This window comes from Pieris brassicae, chromosome 5 (assembly GCF_905147105.1).
Source record: "Pieris brassicae chromosome 5, ilPieBrab1.1, whole genome shotgun sequence".
Classification (NCBI taxonomy): Eukaryota; Metazoa; Arthropoda; class Insecta; order Lepidoptera; family Pieridae; genus Pieris; species Pieris brassicae.
Window position 1 is genome coordinate 16047178 of NC_059669.1, and position 27134 is coordinate 16074311.

A 27134-nucleotide genomic window follows, 5' to 3' on the forward strand; every position below is an offset into this window, starting at 1 on the left:
AATAAATATGAATTTTATAATACCAATACGTGAGTCATTAGACTAGCTATAGATTCAGATCCTGATTTCTCAGTTCCTATACAATGTGTCATCGACATTGCGGAATTTTGTACTCGAAAAACAGGTAGTCGAACTTCGAACCTTTTTGTATGGAATTTTTTGTCTGTGGTGGACGATGAATGACGAAAGCCGCCTCGGGCATTTGTTGCATTGTACCCATGTCTTTTGTTTTCTATTCAGACTTTAATCTTCCTGGAAAGTTTTGTCTATGATTCTAGAGCGGACAGTTTAGCTTGAGTAATTTACAAGAGATAGATAACAGATAAGTAACATGTTTCAAAAAGTGAAGAGGAAATAGGGAACTGGTTTTGTATGAAACAGTCGGATTGGTGTTATAAAGATTATATTAACCTTTGTTTATGTTTATACCTGTACTTTTGAGTACTTTGTTAGCAAGTTCTATTTATTTTATAATCCTATCATTTAAGTATTTTCGTCGTACGTCGTATGAAATTAAAAGGAGGTTATATTTCCCTGCGAGTCAAATTAACATTAAGTTTAATCTTTTCCGTAGAAGCAGAAATTACTAATTTCTTTTTAGACTAATGCACTAAGATTAGGCTACAATCTTTTTTTAGTAATTTTACCTACCATCCAAGTCCACGTTGTATTAGAATCTCCTCATTTCGAAGTAATGTTCGCAATAATAATTATGCAGTCTTAGGAGTTCTTCTTTATGTCGGTACGGTATAGAAACTAACTTTATCCTCGTATATTGTTACCATGTTGGGCTTCAGTAATCTAGCTGTAACTGATAAAACCTATAAATACTCCTTAATATAATTAAAAGTATATAATGTGTAGATGTAATATAAGCTATAAAGGTCGATTACAGATATACCTGCATGCATGATATTAGTTATAATCTTTTTATATATGTTTATACTTCTTATTCGATAAACAAACCTTACTAAATATACGTAAAACTTATTAAACAGTATTATTATGGAAATAAATGACGTTAACATATAGCAAAAAAAATATTTTGCTAGCAATGGTGGGGGAAAGTGTCGCTATGTATTTTAAATACGGCTTTTGCGCATCTAATGAAATTGGCCCACAAATTTGGCGGGAATTATAACTCTTTATAAATATGATATACCTCTCCTGCTCATTACATATATTTTTGTTCCAATACTAACTATCTAAGATTGGTTATATATGAATACAGGTATATTACATTGTGACGTTAATAAACGTTACCACAATTACGATAGGTACTAGTAAACAAAAATGTAACCAAATGTAGGCTCGTTAAGTAGCACACTCACCTGTTCTTTTTTCATCACAAACAGGTTTTTGTACTACGAAATTTTGTTCCACGTACTAGTTGTGATGCAAAGGCAATGTGTTTGACATTTTACTAAAACGTGAAAGGATTTAAGGAATGCGAGATCGATTAGATATATTTAGAATATTATCCATCTAAAATTAATAATTAATTTAAACTGAAACTAGCACCTGTGCACTTGAACCCCACGGCCCAAGTGTTTCAACTTTATGTTGGAAATAAACAACAATTATATGTTGTGTATATAGTATAGATAATATATTAATCATACTACATCATACATTGAGCCATCTTCTCATAGACAATGTTTTATTAGTGAGTAAATTCACATTGAAAAAGTTATATCTTATTCGGTCGTAAAGTGATGTTAGTCCTTCCTATTAAATTAACTATTCAAGCCAAGAATACTTTTGGAGTTCGAACCCTAGTCTTTGAGATTAGTGCATAATAAAAGCTATTACGAAAAGAAATTATTGGTAAGTCCTACCGTATCATATTACTATTGAATAAATAGACAAAATTCTTACTACTATATTTTACTTTGGAAATGTGTAAATGTGCTGTGTTTTTTGGGATGGGCACACCTGTTTTAGAATTTAGAGACTATCCTATCTCTAAAGTACAGTTACTCTGTTTACCCTCACAGGTTTGTTTGAGGGCAAACATGGGCGTGTTTGTCAGTTTGGAACTTTGAGGTCGTCAAAGTAAATTAAATGTTCTATTTTTGAGTTAAAATTTTCCCTTGACTGTAGAAGCGGAAGATAGTAAGTTTACTTTTAAGTACTTCGAACTAAAGTAATATTATTAAATAATGTGGTTGATTGATTATTATCGGTACAAGTTGTCACAAAAAGTGTAAAAAACTAAGTATGTAGTATTCATTTCAAAACATTACATGTTTTCTCTAATAAATTTGACAATGGTGAAAATGGTCAAGACTACATAATGACTGTTTCATAACAGTTAAGCCTCCACATAGAAAAAAACCTCATTGTTGGAGGAAAAATGTTTTGTAATCATTAAAAAAAGGCTGTTGTTAATAAAGCTGTTGACGTGAAGGATCGTAGTTTTGTAGCAGAGATTAAAAATTCCAGTGTAAACGGCAAATTAATGTCTAACGGAAATTTCTCTATAGGAGAATAAACCCTTATATACGAAAATAAAGGTTAAATTTGCATGTATGCTTTAGAATTTTCACAAATAAAAATCTCAGTACTGAAAACGGATGTTTTTTATAGAAATAAACCAATATTGAAATTACAATACGTAGCTTTTGAATGCTTAATATTCGTAGGATTTTACACTAATTTCATCGTTAATTTTTCATATTCTTGTGACATTAAAAAAAAAAGGAATGCCGACTTCGACGCCGTCGAATTTTGTTTTGTCCCAGTTAAAAATAGTTCGAACCAACGCTTTTATGTTTTTTTATCATTCTCATCAACATGAACAGACACTACAACGCTTAATCTTTACTTTACTTGACTAGACTAGATGCCATCTATGTCCAAGACATGTCAGTTAAAGAGAGTGAGTGTTAGAAGCATCTAGATGGACTTTCCATTGGTGCGTAGCCGAGATTCAAACGACATCAGAGTATTATTATAACAGATATAATCTTCTGTATTCCCGCGATCCACAGTGTTGTGTCAAGGACGCAATATTTCAGTGCAAGCGTCATATAACCTGCAATGCGCCGATTTCTTGGCAACCTAATCCTTGTTTAAAATGTGCGCCTTCCGTTGATTACGTAAATGTTGGTCAATTAGATAATTTAATTTGTTAACTAGCTCAATACGATTAAGATAACCTAAAAAGGTATCTCATTTAATCTAGGTTAAGAATTTTTACGCGTTTATTGGTATTTCACACTATCATAGCAATTTATAAATTCGACATAGGTTTGTCGGCATATTTAATTAAATTTAAGGTTTTTAAGACGACCTAATTCCCACAATTTTTATTTTAAGTTTTTAGGCTCACTACACCGTCACATGGTACCTTCATTTTTTTTATTATAAATGTTCATGTATAGTACTCATAAATCTTACTAATATTATGTACATGCATAATTTAAATAAAGTTAATAATAGGTTTAGATAAAAATAAAAGGTCAGTGTATAGTGTATTTTACGGAACGTTTCAAAACGTTTTTAAACAATTTAATTAAATTTTGGCTTAACGTATTTTTTTTCCTGTCTTTAATTGGACAAGGTAAAAATGGGCGATTTCATCTGACGTTAAGTGAATTAACGTGGCAAAACAATCTGAGTAGATTTTAAAAAAATGTTACATACGGTAATATCCAAAATATGGACTTCGGCTAGTAACTGTGTATTATGTTAAATTACGCGCTTTTGTTTTTTACTTAGCGAAGTTCAAAGCCACAATAAAATTAATGTAAGTTTCACTTTCGCACCTAGTATGTCTAAATAACGGAAGAGTATATTATTATTGTTACACTTATGTACATTGCCGTATACGTACTTGGCAAAATTATATATTGTACCCGAAGAAGCAATGGATGATATATATTTGTTACTGTCGTTCTATACGATGGAAATGATATTAATTATCATAATTATAAGTAGTTTTAAGTGCAAATTATTATATCGTGGGAATGGAAAGTCATTGTAGTATGAAGACTTTATCTTACATGTTAATTTGGGAAATGGCAAATTGTAGTATAATTATTATTTTTGTTACTGCGTCAAAAGACTAAAATTTATTGTAGTATGAAATTCCTATGGTTAAATCTGGTATATAAAAATAGTAATAAAAAAGCCCAATTGTTTCCAATCTTCATAAATGTTAAATATACAGTTTAGATTTGTGACATATATACATTTATTTCTCTTGTTATGAAAACCTAACTTCCTTCAGTACCATTGATCAGAAAACATTCACGGTTAAAGGCCCCTTTCCAAATTATTATCTATCCAAGGCCTTTTTTCCTCATTAGCTTCCTGCTAAATATCGTATCCAGAATTTTTAGGGCGCCCTCTTTTCCTTGGTCTTTGCTACATATATATTTTGAAGACCTCTATTTATCTGTGCATCTAGCTATGTGCTTGTTTTAGGGGGAGGGGAAGGTATATAAAAATACTATTTGAAAATTAACCTCTTTATTCATAAAACGTTGGTGCACTTTTGTCAATATCTTAAGCATCACTAAGATGTATTTAAATGACTTATACCATGTTGACAATGTAGTCGTAATCAACTCTTACCATTAAAAAATATGTTAAACAGACACTTTTCTAAATATAATTGGTATTTATTTTTATATGTTGTATTTTTGTGTCATGTTTCCTTGTAAATCATGTACATATTTTCCACGTAGGCACGAATTCAAATCCGAAATGATTTAACAAACAACATCCTTAAGTTTCCCTTTGGTGTAAACGGGATTTTAATTTCCCTAGTTATTGCAAAAAGAAAACAGAGAATTCTCGACGGCTTAGTTCCAACATTACGCTTCTCGGAATTTAAGGAAGTAATTTCTTTTTAAATTAATTTTTCCATTTGTGAAAAATAAAACATTGTTTTACCTTTACTGCGAGAATGTATTTGGAACCATTGGGCCAAGGCTATTTTTATCGAGTAACTTTCAAATACAAGTTTAATCTTTATGACATAAATCTTGGTTTTTCACAGATAATTAAAGGCAGTATTTCGAAAGTGTTTTAAATAGAATGAGTCATAATGGACGTATGTAAAAACTCTACATTCATACTATACTCGTAAAAGCGTTAATAAGACTTGTTCCTTCACAATTTATAATCATTTTTATAAAGTAAATTCGGACACAATTCGTAAGCTTTATGCAATACATCCTGGTAAAGTGTGTTCGAGCTCACCACACACATCTTTACTTGTTTTATTGTCCGTGTAAACTTGCAAATTATCCTATTTAAACAACAAAAACAAAATCTGCTGACTCAAGGTTTTTGGCATGTGTCACAAGTAAAAATAAACTTCTGAAATTGCTCTCTTTATTTTAATTTATTCACATTGTATTGCACAATATGACCAGTTTTGGCTTAGTAGCTTCATCATGCGACACTACTTATTTCAAATTACGTCGAAATCAGGCTGTGCACATATTTATTGTATTGCATTTATCACTCGCTAATACCGTTAAGGAAAACATTGTGAGGAAACCAGGATGCCTTAGAACCTAAAAGTCGATAGCGTGTGTCAGGCACAGACTGATCACATACTTGCCTATTAGCAAACACAAATATCACGAAACAGAAACATAAATCTGTAGCCTAAACATAAAACAACCATTGTTTTTTTATTTTACAATATGAAAACGATACAAATGTAAAATATCTGTAGTAACTTTCATCTAGATTTATATTTGTAGTAATTACTTAGGCCAAGTAGTAATGTTCACTCAGTGGCGTCGGTGCGAGGTATACGTTGACAATTAGTTTCAGTGGAGCACGCGTGTCGTGAAATTATGATCGAGGCTCTGATACACAGAAAGCCGATTCGTGGCATGCTCGTGGACAATCGGTTCACCGCTTAGCTTATCGTGCGGATTTATCTACGGAGGTCGGAGAATGTAATCTAGTTTAATTTCTCACATATATATTCATTCGTCTTTGTAAATGTGTATTTAGATACACATTTCTTCGTCTACTCTTCACGGACTTCATAGTGAAATTAGTGTAAAATTCATTATAATAATGTGTTAGCGTACGAAGTGTTCGGACTAGTAGAAATAATACCTAGACAAAATAAGTAAATTTAATAGTGAAACGTATAATTTATAGGAATTAAAATAGATGAACATAAATATCTTCCGCCCGCATCGAGCTTTCTGAAACTACTTTCCGGCCTAATAAATTATTTCATTAGCTTCGATCTTTGCAGACAAATATATCCAAATCATGTCAAATATTATCGCTATATACAGTTGGTAATATATGATAAAGAAAACGTTAGACATTTACATTAGCTGTTTTATCTTTTAAAAGCTACAGCCGTACTCAGAATCGTTACATGTAAATCTAAGAAACGGTGCTACTTGTCATCGAAATTTTCTACAAAATAAGTTAATGACAAATTTAGCTTAGAGCGGTGAAATGCAGTTAAGGTCGGAACTTTGGTGAATATAAGCACATATAAAAGCACCAGTTTGAGATTTGTACAAAAAAATCCAAAAAGCAACGTCTTGAAGAGTCGATAATTACCGTGCGTGTGTAAACTATTTAGTATACAAAGAACAATCATACATGTGTGAGATTAGGTATCTTATAAAACATTTAAGTCGCAATAACAGTTATTGTTTGAATTATGCAATCGACACAAATTAGATAACATTAACCGAATATTCAAAAGGGATCATTGTTTCACGATTTAAATAAACTACGGGTTCAACTCTCGCAATTTCATAAATTATTAGTTACTTAACTAAAATCTTGAATTTTTTTTTGTCTTTTACATATGTACGCGGCTTGATTATTAAATGTCAAATTTAAATCTTGTTAAATGTATAGTGATATATCGCAAAATACCTGGCTCACGGTCAGGCAGGTGGTTCATACATAATATCGCATTGTAAAGAAAACTTTTCACGAAAATGATAACTACTTCTTATCGCTACTATTGTGATCATCATTGCATTTAATTGTCAATTAAATTTCAATTCATATTTGTAACGCAAACCTGAACACAATGTAATGTATAGCGAACACGTCTAAATTACGTGTTTAATCATAATTCTGGCATATCATATTATTACTGAACACTTTATATAATAGAATATCAATGGAAAATATAAAAAATAACTTTAATTTAAGTCTATTTTTTAAAGTCATGTAGTTACTAGGGTGATACAAGGGTTGTCTAGAAGAGATCGCTTGTTAGCCATAAGGCCTCCTGTTGTTTCCGTATGTTATGTGACTGTAAATGTACTATTAATGTAACAAAGTCTTAATAAATAAAAAATAATTATACAGTTACATAAGCCGTTTCCAGGGTTATTTTCAGTGGCGCATGCGTCTGTCTGTGAATTCTTAGGTGTTCAGACTAGGAGTTTAAACCGTTGCATAGTCAACAAAACATAATTACATAAGCCTTGATGATTAAAAAAAACATTAGTACAGCAATCGGCTATCGATAATATTATTGAGACTTAGAAATCTTTATAAATAATACAGATGATGTCATATGCAAATATGCATAAACCTACGCATTGCTCAAGATTGAATATTTTATAGTGACTATAAAAAATTATTACTCATAGTATATAATATATGTAACATGTAAATTACAAATCAGCTTTACATATCTGAAAAGGAATACTTTTTATGTATTTTAATTCTTAAAAATTATGTTAAATCCTTTCGGTGTCCAATTAGAGATAAATAATAAATTTTTCGTCCCAATTTATTTGTCCAAACTTCATATAATTATACAAAATTCATAAATAATCCCATACTCATTATATTTCAGATATTACTGAAATTAATACGTGGGATGTAGGCTTCGGTAATGAAAGCTATTGTTCACTTTTAATCAGTGTATCCATGCACATTTGCATACCAGGTGCTCGGTATCAGACTATACATTTTAATGAGTCTACTTCCATTTAATGCAAATTTTACTTATCTTCACGGTACAGTGTAAGTTAAGACTTTATTTTCCTTATTTAAAAACACTGAAATTGTCTACGAAACGACTCTAGCCTTTCGTAACAAAAAATATACGCACTTTAAAACAGTTTGGTTGGCTTTAATGCTGTATCTAAATACAGCATTAAAGACAAAATCAATATGAAATTGGTAATAATGTGTATGTTAGCAATGCTTACGGCTCAAGGGGTGCGAATAAAATGAAACACGAAACGATGCCGTTTTTCGTGTGACTGTGATTAGTTAATGCTATAGTTTCAATTTAAATTCCCACTTAGGTTTTAATTATTGTATTGTCGTAGTAATTTTTTGCTATTATTATTTACGCGAGACGGATTTAAAAAAAAATGTGTATTTTCTTGTCCGCTGTTACAGTTACTCCGATGTTCGGATGAATCATCAGTCATTACGGGATTACGGTTTAAGTTTTTTTTTCTATTTCATAATCCATTAATTTTCTATTTATTACTTACTTTAGGTTTTTTTACACAAGCGATATGCGATACACGAGTATAAGCGATACACCCGTATATAAGATTCACGTGCTCCAAAGTCAAAGATTACATTTATATGAATAATGTAACGTCACCGTATACTAGTGTTTATGTTTTATAATGTACTGGTGAAATCACCATTTTCATACGGAATACGTAAATATATTATTCACTTAAGATATAAAAAGTTCAGCCGAGTACGGTCAAAGGAAATAAAATTTTATTTAAAACAGTTGCCATAATACTAGAACTGAGGTAGCTTTGAAGTGGTTTTAATTCCTGTTTTAGTTTATTTGGTTTCGTGTAAACGTTAGTATTTTTTAAATATTTTACGGCCTCCTGGCACTATTTCCTTATTATCAGGTCTGAAAAACATTCAGTGACCAGATTATGCGCGTATAACAAACAACATGGTTTACTTAATTTTTTTGCTATTTGCGAACATTTCATTTTTTTTCTCAAGACCCCTAATATAGGTCGTTTTTTAAGGAAGATAAAATAAACTAACTGATACTTTTGACTAATACTACAATAAAAATAAAAACGCGGCAAATTTTTCCTCTCTCTCACGATTGGTAACGGATATAAAAACCCACAAAACGTTGCATTTTGTCAAGTGCCATGGTCTAATGATTATGTACAGACAGTACATGGAGAAATTTCTCCACCTTTTTTTTAATTGGGAACACAACGGTAACCTTCGCTTTAATATTTTTTAACACTAAGTTACACTAAACAATATATAAAATGTTTTAATGAACTCTAGTTGACAATAGCAATAGTTTTAGGAATTACCGCAAAAGCAAATACCGCAATTAACGCATAGAATTTTTTTTTACAATCAATTGTTTTTGTTTTCATTAAATAACCAATAAATTCACGTCACGGTAAACTTCAGCTGTCACTGTACTGATATTTGATCCTATCAATCAGTTATCTTAGTTGTTTAAATAATTCTACATCTAACTCGAATACTTCACAGCAATTATGGTCAGGCAGAAACTGTCACATAAAGTTAATAGATATAGCTATTTGATTTTATAATTAGAGTTTAATTGAAATGTTGCAATATTAACGCCATCTATTGCATGGAATTTGCGCTATTCCGCCAAATTTTTACAAAAATTACACATTGTGCTCTATTCTTTTATATTGTAGGTATATGTACTGTAGAGCTGGTGTAAAAAATACAATATATGTACTTGTTCTAATGCAAAATATTTAAATTTGCTAATTTCAGTGCGATTCGATTGAAAGGGTGAAAGGTATTGTTTTTCTATAGACAACATTATTATAGACAATTCGTCTCGCAATATCGGCCAGAGAGAAACTATGGTTTCTTTTAAGTTTAATTAAGTTGTGATTACCTTGGTGAAATTGGATTAAGTTTGGATTTTTTCAATTATTCCGTGCGTGTGTTGTTCTAATTTTAAATAAACTTAGTTCTAGTAAAAAAATCAGATGAACACTTTGTATTTTTATACTCCGTTATCGAGATAATATTTTTTCTGCTTAATTAGCTAAATAGTATTTATTAATAATTGTGTGAAATGTAGATAATCGTATGAACTACTATATAAGTTATAAAATGGCGGGGCACCGTTCAAATTAATTTGGTCGGGATTATGGATAAAGGCTCCCACTGTCCCTCAATAGTATATACAATAAAATTCGTGTCTGGAATGTTATTTACAGATTCTTTTGTCTAATTCGACGTGGCATCAGCTATCTCTTTGTATGCCGGGTATCCTAACACTACCCTCTGGCAACATTAATGATTAAATTAATTTCAATAACAATTTGTTCAAATCAAAGTAACCGGATACGCTAAGTGTCATTGCTCTCAATTCTAAATATTTCTTAATGTTCCAAGTTTTTTATCTATGTTCAATATGATTTGACCCAAATGTTTTTTTCACATATTCAATTAAATTCTGCCATCGTTATTTTTACAGTATAACGCTTAAAAATATAATATTAAATATAAGTATACTTTTATGATAAAACACATTAAAAATAAAACTTAAAATTAATAGATTTGTTAAAAATAATTTGTATCGATCTAGTATTCTCTATTAATGAAGCTCAGTCTTACTTCGTGAATATTTTAGTTTTCAACGATACTATAGTGTGTTTTTTTTTAATTTTACATCATTGAAGGTACTACCTGAAAATCCATTACTCAATTTGATAACATTGTATATTAATATAACCGTGTTTTAGAAAATTAAAAAAAATAATATGTTCAGTTTTTCGGTAATTTTGTTTATGATAAATTTCACAATATATGGCAACTTACTACGTACTATATCAGTCAATTTCAAGTATCGAATACCGCGTTCCTTTAATTTTTTAGTAGGGAGTTAACATGTGTAGCAAGTGGGAAACTTTAGTTACGTATCCCGTTTGGGAAATTCTTATAAGTACTGTAGAAAGGAGCACAGCGCAAGGACGACAGCGTATGCGCAGGTTGTTAACCTCGAAGTAAGAATGCGCGGGAACCTGGCTGATCGCGGCATGAGAGGCATGACCGCCCGATATTCGACCTCCACATATCTTACAAAGGCAAAAATACCACACTAATTTCACCTAAATGCTTTCAAAATCGCCACAGCAAACAAAGCCTCCCATAAAATTTTTAAAACATACGTCTAAAACAAGAAAGCCTACAATTAGACCTGTGTAAAATGTTGTAGTTTTATTTATTTCATACTCTTAACAGCTAACTTAAAATATATGTACCAAAAAAATTATGCTAAAAATATAGTCAGTAAGAATACACAATATATACAAAATGCCTTAAAACATTTGAGAAACTTCAAGAAAACACAGCAATTGTCATAATTAATTGCCGTTCAATATGTATGCATTTCTCGTGATTACTTGGAATGAAGCTCGTAACAAGTACGCTTTTGGTTGATCCCTTTAAAGCTAATCCAGGAAGATCCTATGAAATTGCGGTTTAACATTAATATGCACATATAAAAACTGTTTAGTTGGGACCCACTTCATCTATCGATTCCCAAGCCTCAAAAACCAGTTACTGAACGCGTTTGACAGCTTATACAAATGAAATAGTAATGCGTTTTTATAAGGACACTTGATATACGCCGTAAGCAAATACTGGCTACATGCCTACATAGTACCTGAGTTTTTACATTACTAGTATGGCAAGGATGGCCTTCTTAGAAATACTACGATTTACCGTTATAACCTATACAGGTTCGTAAAATACAAAAGACTTGCGAATTTAACACCTCGTCTGTATTTAACACAAACGACACAAAAATAAATGCATTTGCAACCTTAACTGCTATATATGCTAATTTTTTTCGGTATAGTAAAAAGTAATTGTCTATTTTTTTACTCCAAACTTGCGCTCTAAAGATATTGCAGGGCAATATTATAAACACTTATTTTTTGTCATTTATATATATATCGATGGACTCAAAAGACGTTATCCTGGCATAACTATGAATATTGATTTCGAACCTAATAAATATTTCAGAAACAAAGTATATATTATTCTAATGTTTTATGATATACAACATTCTTTGTTTGTTTATCTGGTGCATATATAAATCATTTATTGGTTTTCTTTTGCATGCTCTTTGACTATATATGTAGCACGCATTCTGTCAATGTTATGTCAGACGCCATAAGGTTACATGAAAAAAGTTTAAATTGTAGTAAATTTGGTATCGTAACCAAATTATTCTTACATTTTCTAATTTTCCGCGCAATTTTCTTATTTTTTTTCTTTCATAAGAACCTTCTTCTGACAATAACAAACACAACAAAAAAAGAATTAGCGAAATCGGTCCAGCCGTTCATCTGTCTTTATATATTTATTTTCAATTGTAACATTAGATTAGTAATATCTATTAATTTTAAGGGAGATATGTTTATAAACCCCCCAACGAATTATATTTTTAGTATACATTAAGAGGTTATAATTTAAAATGTAATTGATTCACCCTATTAATTGATCGTTTATTAACAATGTACAACATGTAGTACAGTAGAATTATTTCCCGCGGCACGTGGTGTTAGCGTTTTCATAATGAATCATTGTCGTATTGATAGGCTTGCAAACATGCTTTTTGTTGTATAGGAATTTACAAAGTTTTGATTTCCATTGAATTCGTTAAGCATATTGCTTACTTTAAAAATTACATTTCATGGATCTCTATGGTTAATTAATGCCACTGTTGTGTAAGAATTGTATTTATAGTCATTATATTAACCATACATAATATTAAAATATTTTAATTTGAAATTTGTCTAAGACAAGACTTTTTAAGTTCTTTTAACTTTAGTCCTCTTGTTTATTTCTGTCAAATTGTATTTGACGACGACGACAAATACTGTTATGAAAAGAGAGAGTCGAGCTTTAGTTAAAACGGTGTAACTAGACTGATTGTTTCTTATTAATAAGGGATTCATTAAGTAAAAAAATTGTGAATTGTTAAAAAATATCATTAACATCTAATTCTCAATTTATATACATAAATTTCATATAAGCCTTGTGTTTATTTTTTTTATTATGCCTTTAAAGGTAATTGTAAATATTATGAGCTTATATATTTCTATTTCAATAGATATACCTTTAGTTCTTAAGTACATCTTTTAACAGAATACTTAGTTATTTTGTACACAAACATTTGAAACTTTATTAGTGACATGCAAGACATTGCATTTGCATTTACCAATGATATTTTGATTTAGGCAACAATTCTACAATACACTGATTGGATCTGTGGAACAATGTTTCTTTAAATAGAACTAGGCTGTTAAATGTGAAGGCTACTCTTAAAATACAATGCGATGAACGCATGCGATTATTGTAAAATGCATTAAGCAAGAGTGCAATTTAATGTCTTAAAACTTTCATCTATTGATCTTGATTCCGTACAGGTTTCAAAGTAACCTCTATTGTTAGATTAATATATTAAGAAATAGGATCTAAAACAGGTCATTGCCTCGATTGACATTGGGATTAATCAGGTATGGTGTCGCGATCTAAATGTGAGAGTTGCTTTGGCATCTCTCCAAGTAGACCGCTACATTATACTATTTATGAGCCAGACTAAACAAATTATGAAGTAAAGAAGGAATAGTGTTTACTAATTTTTATACGCAAACATAATTATACTGTGACCTTAAGACTAATTAAGTAACAAATATGTCATTAATATGGCGGACACTATAAAATATATTGCTTATACAGTCTACCTAAGAATATAAGTCTATTAAAATAGAAAGAAGCCTTATTATGTCTGTGCATAATGCACACGTCGCAATATTCTCTAATGATGTTACTAATAACTTGCACTAAATGAAGACGTCGTGAGACGTTTCCGCATATGTCATTATCGGATATAGGTGTTGAGTGACAGACTGTTGGTAACAACACTTCCTGCCATTAGGAAATAATGGAGATTTAGTTATTTCTATATTTTAGCAGTAAAAGATGCACTGCTGAAGATTTTACTTTAATTGTTTCAGGATTGATCCTCCTCTCCAAGAGACGCAGTTTCAAATGGACGCCAAGAAAACTATACCACCTACTCAGCAACCGCTGACTCAACAAAACATAATGGCCCACCATGTTCATCCTGGCCAAATATATACCCAGCAGCAAATGTCAAATCATGTAACATCCAACCCACCTATACAAAATCAGCCTAATGGCGTTATACATCAACAGCAACTCATACAGAATCAATATCATGCAACCATGACCGCGAGATCACCTCTTTTAGAAAACAGACATGAAATATATGGAACCAGTCATAATCACGAATACGCAAGACATTATGGCGCAAATGACAACTGCAACTATCAGCAACAGCAATCTCCAACCACTGAAAGAACAGAACAAATTATTCATACAGATCATAATGTCAATCACGATATTGTACATAACATCCCGAAGGGGTACAACGCCGAAGTTTATCAAGACTATATGAAACGTAACCCACCGAAAGACAATAACCAAATATATCAAAATCATCAACCTATGTATAGACATAATATGAATCAATATGGTTCAAAACCTTATTTGCCATATTCGAATAGAATAGGACCTCAAAGTAATACAGAGCTTTTGAGGAGACAGTACAATGAAATCCAACAGCTAAAAATGCAACAACAACTCCACTATCAGAATCAGGCACAAATGCATCAACAACAAAAATTCGCTGAAAGACAACTCCTATTGCAACAAATACACGGAGTACAGCCTCCACCTAACTTACAAAACAGCATTTACTCTGACAGTTCCTATAGAGATTTGGATAGGTACGGTAGTAGAAATGATTTCAAAGACTACAATACAGGAGACATTCAAAAAGATGTAGACAAGTATGCTAAAAATAATGAATATAGGGAGATAGAGGGACAAAATAAACAGTTCCAAGAAGCGCAGTGGCAACATAACCAAGAAGGATTTAAAGAGATTGAACGGTATAGAAGTCCACCAGAGGAGGAGAAGACAAAGCACAGATCCCCACCAACCGATTTTAATAACCAACTAAAAAAGAACTCAGGTACGATGTCTCCGATGAAGTCCAGTGAATCCAGTTCGCCTAGCGTAAAGTCCCCATCAACAGAAAGTCGCAGGAGTAGCAGTGGCCAAGCTTTACGGTCACCAACAGCGCAAAGAATTCCCTCTGCCCCTGTTACTTTATCAGGAATGCTTTATAAACAGGGATCCGATGGCCTAAAAGTGTGGCGGAAGAGGTGGTTCGTGCTATCTGAATATTGTTTATTCTACTATAAAAGTAAGTATTTTTATATTACTAATTAAATCTAAATAATGTTAAACAAAATATTTCTACTTAAATCTTTATAGGTCAAGACGAAGAAAAACTGTTGGGGTCCGTTCTTTTACCATCATATAAGGTATCCGCTTGTACTAGTGAAGATAAGGTAATGAGGAAGTACGCATTTAAATTAGAACACGCAAATATGCGGACGTACGTATTAGCAGCGATGGATCAAGAATCTATGATGAAATGGGTTAAGGGACTAACTATGGCTGCACTTATGCAAAACTACAGGTATATATTTTTGCCTTGTCCTATAATCACAAAGGTATTACTTGCAACAATGTTGTTACTGTTATTGCATTTTGAACATAGTGCGCTCTAAGCAACACCTGAAGTATTGGTTTACGTAAAAACCAGATAAGTATAAATAGAAACAATTTTTCAAATATTTATTTCCAACACACAAATAATCGGTATGTACTATACTATTAGTAACATATAATATAGTAATAATAATAATTGGAAATGTATTAATACATACTATACAAATTTAAAAAGTGTGAACCCTTTAACGCTCGCATTTTTTCGCTGTACTGCGATACTTATTCCTTGAGCGAGGAAAGCAACAGCTCCGGTGTCACAGGTACTATCTACCAGGCGCCAACCTTAATCTTTAATTAGCGCCTGTGCACTTGAGCCCCAGAAAATAAAGACAAAAAGAAGTATACATTAGTTTAATTGCGGTATTCGTTACACGTCACTTAGGAATTTATTAAACTCGTTTTTTTTCAGCGAACACCAACGGAAACAAATTGAGCGAACTGCAAAACCAGAGGTGCGTATTATCGTGTGTATAATGTGAATCGATGCAAGTCCTCAATCAATGCGCTAGAGCGTAACCAAGGACAGTCACCGGTTTATGGGCATAACTGTAAATGTTTATCGGTGTCAATACTAACCGCTCAAGTTTTTCTTCTTTTAAGTAATTATAGATAGACATATGTACTTTCAAATTTAATGGATATCTTAAAAGAATTGATTATATGTTTACAAAGTTTATAAATAGTTTATTTATATTAAATTAAGTAAAAGGTTTTTATGTCTTCTGTCGTTAAGAGTCGTATTTTAATGATGGTGACAAAACGTAAAGCAGTTTGTTCAATAAAATGCGATAAAATAAAGTCGTGGGATCAACATTATATTAAAAATATATAAAGAAGGGTTTGAAGTATATAATATATAGATTTATACTGTTGTTTCTTTGTAACAAGGAATCATACATCTACCTAATTTAAAAATCAAACATCGTATGTATTAGTTTATTGGTAGTTGGGTTCACAAAGGTATTTTAAAAATATTTTCAGGATGACGATATTCCTGGACCCACATACGCAAATGCACCTCCCAAGCCACGGCGGTCAAATGATGGATACAATTCACCAGGCTCTGACATGTCAGTATATATGCGTTGTTGTAGTGAACCAAAGTTATAGTTACGTACTCAATGACCTATTACTATTTCAGATACGACCCAAATTACGATCTTTTGATCAAACCAGAGTCTCAATATAATCAAAGCACTCCGAAGCAATATCAAGATCAATATGGAAGTAAAGTGAATCAAGAAGCTTACGCCAGAACTCCACAGTCCCCTCCCCAACAACCTCTCTATCAAACAAAAAGATCCAACGATTTACACAATGTTTCTGGATCGAATCACGAAAGACCTCAAGAACTATATAAATATCCACAATCGCCCCCTTTTGAAACAAATCGTCTTCCCGATGAAAACATGTACCAATCACAAAATAATCCCTTCTTACAAAACTATTCAGGCCAGGAAACTCGTATTCCACCTCTTGAAACACAAAACACTGATCAAAAATCCATAAAAAGTTATGGAGACAATTATCCAGAATCGAAAACTCGTAATGATCCTAATGTATATGCCAGAGATGTGTATGGTGAATTAAAGGATCTAAAGCCGGTACCAACGAATAGTGTAAATGATCGAATTATGGAGAGGCGAACGCCCGATGCATACGGGCGCTCCACGACGATGTCGAGTTACAAGAACAAACTCGGTGATTATGAAGATGTATACTCCGCATATTCAAGTGAAAATCCTGCGAAGTCACCTAATTTATCACTACATCGTGACAATATCAGTTTGTCCAGTCAAAAGCAGCAACAAAAGCCTAATCAGGTAGGTTTCAATTGCAATTTACCGTAATACTACTACTACTAATTTAGTGATTGATTTCTGCACCTTATAGCTTTTGAAAAGATTCGGTATAACTTGTGTATGACTTTTCAGACTCAAGAGAAAGTGTTTAGCGGGCCATCAGTTCTTCGAAGAAAGAAAATGCAAGCAAGTGGCATACAACCTCCCATGCCCAGGCCACATAGCGCAGATTTTCTAGAGTACGAAGCTAGAAACGAATCATTGAATAAGGCAATGCCAGCAAAAAACAATTTAGATGTTCATAAAAATCCACAACGGCCTAAGTCTAGTCTTGACATAAACTCATATTACGACCCCAGCTCTGAAACATATTACTCCGAAGAAAGCTACGCAGAAAAAATGAGACAGTCAGCTCAATATTTGCAGCAACAAGGTCTTGCGCCTCGTAATATACAGATACCTCTCGCAAAATATGCAAGTGGTTTAGCTGAAAAACAATTGCAGTCCCCCTACGCTCATACACCAAACAACAATTACGAAATGGAATTTGGCGCAAAACAACGCGATAATATCAGCTACACCTCAAAATACAGTGATCTAGAAGGATTAAACTCTAATTGGATGCTAAAAGAGAAAGATTTAGAACAACAAAAGGATTACTTGAACCGAAGTGGGAGTGTAATGAGCGATGGATCTAATGGAAGTTACCTGAAAGAAGCAAGTAAACTGGAGCCTAATTCTGATGGTTTTATAAGATCTGCGAGTGCACGATTACCTTCTACAGAACGTGATGGTGAAAAGAAAGTTCAGCAGGTATTAATGGTTTTTATTTTATTTAACTTCTAGCTCTATATTAATTGCTTTGTACAATGTGTCAACTTATTGCTGTTTGTTGCAGCGCGAGGAATCAATGAAACGCTTATTGGAATGGAAACAAAGAATGTTGCAGTCTCCTTTGACTAGAAAAAGCACTCCTGCAACTATTTCCTTAGCAAGGTCTCTAAATCAGAGTCGACAATCATTAAGATCAGATCAGTACAAACCTAAAACATACTCAAATAATTCATATAACAGCTACTCATCTGATGACGAAGGTTAGTGCTATAGCTTTAATCAATTAATTAAACAAAGAGCATGTATCTCTAAACCAATTTTTAAAGCATGTAAAAATTAAGTTTAGTGTGGTCGTACGCATGATAATTCGTGTTCAGTGTATTTATTTTGTAGTAAAATATGAACTAGTCATTAAAGTCCTCGGCTATTTTAAGTAGAACTAATAATATATAGTTAAATTTATTTTTACATGTACTTCATTTACTTTATAAATATAAAAATGCCATTACATTACTTGTTTATAATTATTATATTTTATTGTATTCAACTATAAACAAGCAGCCTTTGATGACTTCGCTTTGCGGAACGGTACCTTCCTGCCTGCTGGGATATGTCACTAACAATCGCATTTTAATGGTGTTGGGTCAGTAAACCTATATAATTACTGTAGATTATATATGGAAGCCGTAGATCGTATTTACATAACTTTAATTGGAAAAGGTGCAATAATTACTAACAATCAAGCATTATCAAAAGCAGTATTAATATATTATTTGCAAAGTAAGAAATTAAAATTTGGTTTCGCTTTTGCACCTCAGAGGAAACACCTGGGACTGATCAGCAAAACTCAAGTGCTATGCAGGCAGGAAGGTCTTACATACAGGGAATAGAGAGTCCCTCAATAACAAAACCAAAATCCCCTCACGAGCCTTGTTCTGTCCTATTGCCTGATCCAAAATTCGAAATAGCAAGTGTTAGTAAAAACAATAGCGGTCTCCAAAACGCATACGAAAATATTAATGTAGAAGAATCCATGGCCGACACTTTTAAAAGTAACGCACAGGAAGAAAACATTTACGAAGATCATATTCCTCAGCTTATTGATAAGCCTGAAGAGACTGTGCAGACATCAGCAGTTATTTGTGATGGATATGAAACTCATGAAAGTGAATCAGAATCAGAAGCTCAGATAGAATATACAGATAATGATTTAGATGAAGTACTTCTGGAATCGGATACTGAAACATCTAAGCAAGATAATAACGAACTTGTAAGTAATGCATCAGAAACCCCGCCGATTCTACCATTAAATGAAGATCATTACTTACCGATGAGCCCTAGAAAATTATTGCCCATAGAACCAGCACATAAAATGATTTTAGAAAATTTAAGCGTTTTCGATCAATCTATGCCAATAACTTATGAAGATAATCCATATGTTGAAATGAATTTGGGAGGGGAGGAGGACGATATGCAGACTTATGAAATTGTTTGTGTAAACAATGGCAAAATGGTTGAACCAGTGTATATGGAATTGAATAATCTTACCGCAGCTGATCAAGAAATAGAAAATACGAATTTAAAAGATTGCCACTCAGATACAGCCTCAAATTTTGCAGACACCAAAGATCCAACATTAAGGAGAGTGTCAAAAACTGAGAAAAATAAAGAAAAGGCGGAAGGTTCTGACGCTGATGATGAATGCTCTAAAGACCTATCAATAGATGCACCTTTTAGTAGGTTAAGTATTTCAGATACATTCCGTCCTGCTTCGTATTATCTCAGTGGTAGTTCTATGATATTGGATAGGCAGGATAGTTCTGGTAGTGATATCTTGCCACCTCCACCCATTCCAAGTTCATCTCCACCATGCGAAGAATTAAATGATGAAGCCTTGTCCAGATATATTTTAGACAAATTAGATAAATCCGATATATCTCAAGATAATTCTATTTTAAAAATGTTAACGAACGAAAAACAAAATATGAATAAAATGAAAAGAAAAGCGACCTCGTTAATGATATACGGTAGCCGAACTTCAATTCACGATACTCTTACTAGGGGTGAAAAAATTCGACACAATAGAGCGAGCTTAACAAACGATAGGAGTAAATTATTTGATGAAAAAGAAACGGTCAACCTATTAAATAGATCTTTATTCGATTTGAAACACAATTCTTCAGATTGTATTGACTCTGATTCGTTCAGAAGTTGTATTGTTGATAGAGATTCATCGAGATTGTCATTAGATTCAGATGTAAGTAGTAAATTTGAAATTACTCCATCAAATGTATCTTCAGAACTTACAAGCTTAGCTGACGGTGACTCGATATATGATTTACGTAATTCAAATAACTGCGCCGATGCCAGTTTATTACGAAAGAACCAGTTTATTTCAGAAACTTATTTGTTAAGTCAAATTGAACGCAGCGATTTGAAACAACTTAACAGAACGTCAAACGAAAGAGATACCTCTTGTAATCCAGAAGAAACTAAAATGAATAAAACACAAACTTCCACCAAAAGTGAACATTTGAATACTGTATGTTCTCACACACGTTCATCTAGCACCCCTGTTAGTTGTAAAAGCAATATTATTCGTGATAGATCAAACAGTCAGGCCTTAGAATCGAAGCGTATAGACACACAGTACAAAAATATTGCGGATCACACATCGGGATACATTGGTTCACAGAGCTCTTGTAGCTCACTCGGTGTTTCTCATTCTCCTATATCATTTTACACTAAGTATTCAAAAGGAGAAACGTTGCTTAGAAAAAATTTGAATAAAAATACAGATATAATAAAGGAAATCAAGAAGATTAATATTAAAGAAAAGTATAACGCTTCATCAACAACCACTGGTTTTCATAGTAGAGAAAGTTCTGCCGAGCACAGTGCCCCCTACTACTATTCGGATCTTTCTTCACAAGAGCATATCGATATTTTACCAAGTTCTCATTTTATGAAAAATACTAACATACACAGAAAATTAAATAATCAACGACGGAAAGGTCTCTTGCATAAACGGAATGACATAACACATATACATAACCCGATCCATAGTAACAATATTTTTGTATCCGATAATTCTTTTGAACTAGCGGCAGCTAGAAGTGTATCCGTTGAATTTCTAAGTGCAACGGAAAAAGATCCAGAAATAGATATTAAAAATTTATATGAATCGTCGAGTGGCAAACGCTCTAAAATACCAGAATCGATTGGTTTATTGGGTAGTCTAGGCTGTAAAAGAAATACAAGTAATTCAATGTTTTCCTCAGAAGAAAAGACAGTATCCGACCATGCAGAATTACAACAACGAAATTTGTTAAAAGCTAGGGTCTCTACTGGAAGTATGTCGTCACACTGCAGTGAAAACTCATCAAATACTGTATATTATGACGCTGAAACTGAAGCGACTACATATGAGAATATTTTTATTGGAGAAAAACATTGGGATGAAGATCAACTGTGGAGAGATAATTTAAGAAGAGTCTCTCATAGACATGCTCGTTCAATGGATGATTTAGATGCTTTGCCTGAGTCTGTAAGTTCAAATAATACACCCGATTTTAATAGCATTAAGCGCGTTAAGAAAATTATGTCAAATAATAAGGTAAGAAGAAACGTTACTTACGTAAATTGCGATATACAAGCACAGATTTTAAGAAAGGATACAAAAGTGGGCCATGCTAATCCTGATGAGAATGATGTTTACGTTAGTCTTGCAAATGATGTTAACATAGCCTCAGACAACATAATTGATGATGAAGGTGTCTATGAACAATTGTCAATCGATACAATTGAAATATCGTCAAATGACATATGTAACACTAAAGAGAAACACTCGAAAAGCAATAGAAAACAATTTGAAATAGATAGAGAAACCTTAAGGCAGTGGGATTTGATGTCGAGTGGATTAATGAAAGATGGTTCAAGGCGAGTGCGGGGTGCGGTTATGGGTGTTAACGTAAACGAAGCTGCATGTATGGAGAACAGAATTGAAAATGCAAGCAAGGGAAGTATCCACTAAGTTTCTGTGGTCCAGTTAGTATCGATGTAAGTTAAACTTATATTCATTTAAACGCAAAGCAAAGTCACTTTTGGCATTTTTATGTATATTATTAAAGAAGATAGGTGTACATATGTACGCAAGCATGTTTTGATGTTAACACTGTATATAGCACTGAACTTGTAAATACATGATACATACTTTATCATGTTGAAACTATACTAAAGCTATTCGTAAAGATAATATATCGTTAGTTCATTTCTTGCAGCATCCTTAACAATATCAGGTACTAACATAGAATCTAACGCAAACAATAACCAAATTCAACAAACATTATCAAAGAAATCATTTGTCGGGAGTAATACATCTATTGGACGTAGTAATAGAGATGGGAATATACCAGTAAGAGCAGTCAGCCCAAGAGTGCGATGGGTTGAAGATAAAGCAAATGAACATTACACGTCACAACAGATTAGTGCGTCGCAACATAATGTAAGTTATATGTAATCTATACTTTTTATAGTCTGTGGTGACTATGCCTAAAATACAGAGAAATATCATCCATGCATGCAATGAGTAATTTTAATCATTAAAATAATTAAATTGGTTAAGCATTTTATTGAAACCGCTTGACACTATATTACACAATTATTTAACAACAGCGGCTTGGAATCCGGAGACAACAAAAATAATATGTATAAAATTTTATAGTATCTTTTTATTCTGAATATATTAGAAATGTCTATTTGCGCTGTCTATTTAATAGAATAAGTGTAAGAGAAATAGAAGTATTTACTTTATTTCTAAACCACGAGGTTATGAAACTTCAACTTATCTGATATTACAGCTTAATATATTACCTGGTACAGAAGAATCTTGGGCCACAATTAGGTCCCCGTCTCGGATGTCCCAACAGCCCGTAAGCGCTGTCAGTCCCAGAGTTAGGAGGAACACTGAAACTGACGAAATGGTATAGTGATTCTTTTATTTATTATCCTTCCGTACATACACGTATTATTTGTGTCCTATCCATTTTGTTTAGTTTATTTGGATGTGAACGTACGATAAGATCGTTATTAATGCAAGATGAATTACGTTTTGAAAATAGTCTTTGATTCTGGGTTTTAAATTGTTACAAAAGAACGGGCTATACTATCTGTCAAACGTTGTCAACTATAACCATAAACCATATTGCCAACGTTTGACAGATAGTGGTAGCTTGTAATAAGTGAAAGTTATCTACACACGAAGGCGCCAACGACGCGAAATTTAAACGTCCGTCGCCGATTGTTATAATTTAAAAAAATTGTAGATTGTAGAAAAAAAACAAATGAAAAATGGCTTTATTATGTAATACTATACATTTCATACTACTATACATTAATAACGTTCTTAAACTATTAAATAATTTTGTTTTCCTTTTTCGTGTTCTGTACATTATGTTGCATTATTTGTTGGGTATAGCAAAAGATGCCTCGAGAATTGGTAGACATACCAACAGCTGGTGAACTCCTGGGGCGGAGTCATGAAGAATTGGTTCTCCTTCTCATACAATTACGTAGACGTCATGCTGCAACACATCGATCCATAGAGCAATGCTGCCACCAAATTAATAGTATAGAGGTGCTTAGCTTTTTATGTTTTACGTCCTTGTTTATTTTTATTTTTTGATATATATGTATATATTATACAAGTCATATAAACTGTTTATACTTCTGAAAACTACACTCTCATTCACTACAAAACATAAAAATGTTTTGCTATAACATAATAAGTGAACTAAAAATAGAAATTTATTGATTACTAACAAAGTTTATCTCTTCTAGGAATGTCTTAGTTCTTTAAAAGCTTTAGAACGGGAGGAGAGTCTACGAAGGTTGGAACAATTGAAGATGCAATTAATGGAGCTAGAACAACAGTATGCAAAAAGCAAACCCCTTGTTCAATTAGTGGATAATATGGTCAAACTGGGGTCACTGTACAATAAACCTGGATCCACAATTGAACGCCTTGAGAGAAATCAAAGGCTAAGACATAAGGTTCTAGCAGAGCATGCAGTTGAGCAACAACGGTGTGTGTGTGTACTTAAAATATCTTGAAATGTATTTATCTATTTAAATAATTACACACATAATAATGTTTACATACATACAAATTGAATACCCAAGACTGTGCATAATCTACAGTTAACATGATAGTGACCCAAAAAGTAATATAGAACTATACAGTATATAAACTGGTGACAACAGTAATTTGAAAATTTCTATCTTTTATGTTCATGTTTTAGAGATAAGTAGTCAGTGTTTTGTAGTTTATTCTTCAGGCTCTGTTTTTAATTAATTACAAATAATTTAACAGCCACTATTAAGTATTGACATCATCTAGTAACTCCACCTGAAACTTTTTAGGTGGTTGGAAAGTGCTGCAGCTGGCAAACCCTTAGAAACAGAAGCAGCAAGAGCAAGAGTTGCTGAACTTTGGGCTTTGGAACAAGAGTTAGCCGATGAAGCGTCCATACTGCAAGGACTCAAAACTGATAAAGATGCCATAGAATCATTGCTTTCAGGTGAGCTTTTTATTACATACTCTTAAAAAATTATTTCTGCCAGTATTATGGATATTTATTTATTTATTCATTTGGGAAACAAACAGATACATCTCTAAAAGTAGAAGTCAGACAAGAAATATAAACATAAGAATTAAAGCATTAGATATATCCACAAAAAGTTTCACTGATAAAAAAAGGATATAAAGCAAAACAAAACGTGACATGACGGAGAACAAAATATTTAAGTAGACAATACAAAGTATATAGCTCGGTAGAAAAACAACAAAACACATACTAGTAGCCAAAATAAGAAGAAAGATACAAGGTTTACTACTCGAATAGTTGTTTTAACCTATTCTTAAATGAAGCAGTAGAGGAGTGCGAAAAAAGATCGATATTAGTAGTAGAATCAAAAGTAGAACACATCCTGTGAAGAGGCTCACGGAACCCAATGCTGGTTCTGGGAGTCGGAAGGTTAAAGGTTCTGTACGAGCGTAGAGATCTGGCAGGAATATTGAATCTTATGAGTTCGAGAAGATTTGAACAAGTTAATTCATGTACGCATATTTTTCTTATAATGACACAATCTATCAAACTACGCCTAGTACTCAAAGAAAGTAAATTATATTTTTTTAAAAGTTCGTTGTATTTAGCCCTACCACCGTTCATGCGACAATTTAAAATACGTAAAAATATCTTTTGTACAGCCTCCAGTTGTGTGACATATATAGCGTAGTAGGGATTCCAGATTGGACTAGCGTATTCCAACTGAGACTGCACAAGCGTCTTATAGAGGTGAATATATGTGGTTTTGTCTTTGAAAGGTTTGGTGACACGCGTTATGAAACCCAACATACGGTAGGCTTTATTAATAGTCAAGCCTATGTGTTTATCTAGGGATAATTTGGAGTCAAGAAGGACCCCAAGATCCCTTACAGAGCCCACACGTTCGAGGGAATGGTTTCCAAGGGTGAAGTTGGCCGTGATTGTTTTATGTATTTTCCTTGTAAACACGATATGCTGACATTTACTGTATTTTAAGAATAATTTGTTTATTTTGCAGTAGTTATCTAGCCTATCAAGATCTTCCTGAATAAGTTCCACATCAGAAAGTGCAACTACCGTTTTATATAACTTTAAGTCGTCTGCGTATAGTACTTGCAGTGTAAAAAACATTTAGATATGTTGTTGATAAATAAAGAAAAGAGCAACGGCCCAAGGATTGAGCCCTGGGGGACACCGGATGTCACTACTATTTGAGAAGAAGTAAATCCATTTATTGCCACTGATTGAACACGATTAGATAGATATGCCGTAAACCATCTTAAAAGATTGCCCTTAATACCATTAAAAGACAGCTTTTGTAAAAGCATCATATGGTCAACCTTATCAAAAGCCTTCTGAAGGTCGGGGAAATTATGTCTATCTGATGGTTATTATCTAAACCGCTAAAAATATAATTAGTAAAAACAAGGAGGTTAGAGAGAGTAGATTTACCAGCTGCGAATCCGTGCTGTTGGTCTATAATAACGTGCCTTAGGCTGGAATAAATTCGTCGGTGAACTAATCTTTCCAAGATCTTAGGGATTGCAGAAAGTATTGAAATCGGTCGGTAATTTTCGACATCACTCCTTTCACCAGTCATGAAGATAAGTCGTTATATAAGATAATTTCCAGCAATCAGGAAAAGTGCCACTGGACATACACTTATTGAATATAATCTGTAAAGGGACACACAATGAACGATGTGTATGAAAAACTGGTCTAATTTGATCTGGTCCAGGACCTTTACTCGGATCAAGCAAATATAGTTACTTGCTGATCTCGTCTACATCGAAATACAAGTTATGCACAAGGATCTGAGAGTCACTGGAAAGGCTCTCTTCAACTGTGTACACAGCGTCTCCATCCGAGTGAGTTTGAGGTTCAAATACTGAACGAAAATAATTTGAAAATAACTCAACTATTTGTTTGGGATCGTCGGATGAAATGCTGCCATACTTCATTAGTTTAGGGTAACCTAAATTACTTTGTTTTAGAGTGGACGTGTATTTCCAAAAATGTTTGAGATAAAGTAAATTAAAGTCACCTGTAATTATGTAATTAGAAAATCGACTAGCATGTTATATGTTTATTATGTTTTATACAGCAGCATATATGTCAAATGTAGATATCTAAGACTAGATGCAAGAAAACTATCAGAAGTAGCGCCTACATATTTTAATACCCTCCAGGAGATTTAGAATATGGGTCAGATTTGATACGTCTCTCCTTATTTTCGAGCGGAAGA

At 32.8% G+C, this 27134-nt stretch overlaps 1 protein-coding gene across 4 annotated transcripts in view; it reads left to right on the top strand.

Moving 5' to 3' along the window:
- Positions 1-27134, top strand: part of LOC123710075 — a 52565-nt gene that overhangs the window by 13915 nt on the left and 11516 nt on the right. For 2 of the 4 annotated variants that reach the window (XM_045661765.1, XM_045661764.1), the window contains 9 exons: positions 14001-15277; positions 15349-15556; positions 16058-16101; positions 16628-16718; positions 16790-17471; positions 17583-18263; positions 18349-18544; positions 19103-22343; positions 22565-22662. In XM_045661765.1, the coding sequence (XP_045517721.1) occupies positions 14035-15277; positions 15349-15556; positions 16058-16101; positions 16628-16718; positions 16790-17471; positions 17583-18263; positions 18349-18544; positions 19103-22317 (6360 nt within the window). In that variant the 5' untranslated portion in view covers positions 14001-14034 and the 3' untranslated portion in view covers positions 22318-22343; positions 22565-22662. Of the gene's footprint in view, positions 1-14000; positions 15278-15348; positions 15557-16057; positions 16102-16627; positions 16719-16789; positions 17472-17582; positions 18264-18348; positions 18545-19102; positions 22344-22564; positions 22789-23143; positions 23267-23760; positions 23920-24122; positions 24368-24704; positions 24863-27134 lie in introns of those variants that run through there. The other 2 variants (XM_045661766.1, XM_045661763.1) reach the window with 2 other exon arrangements.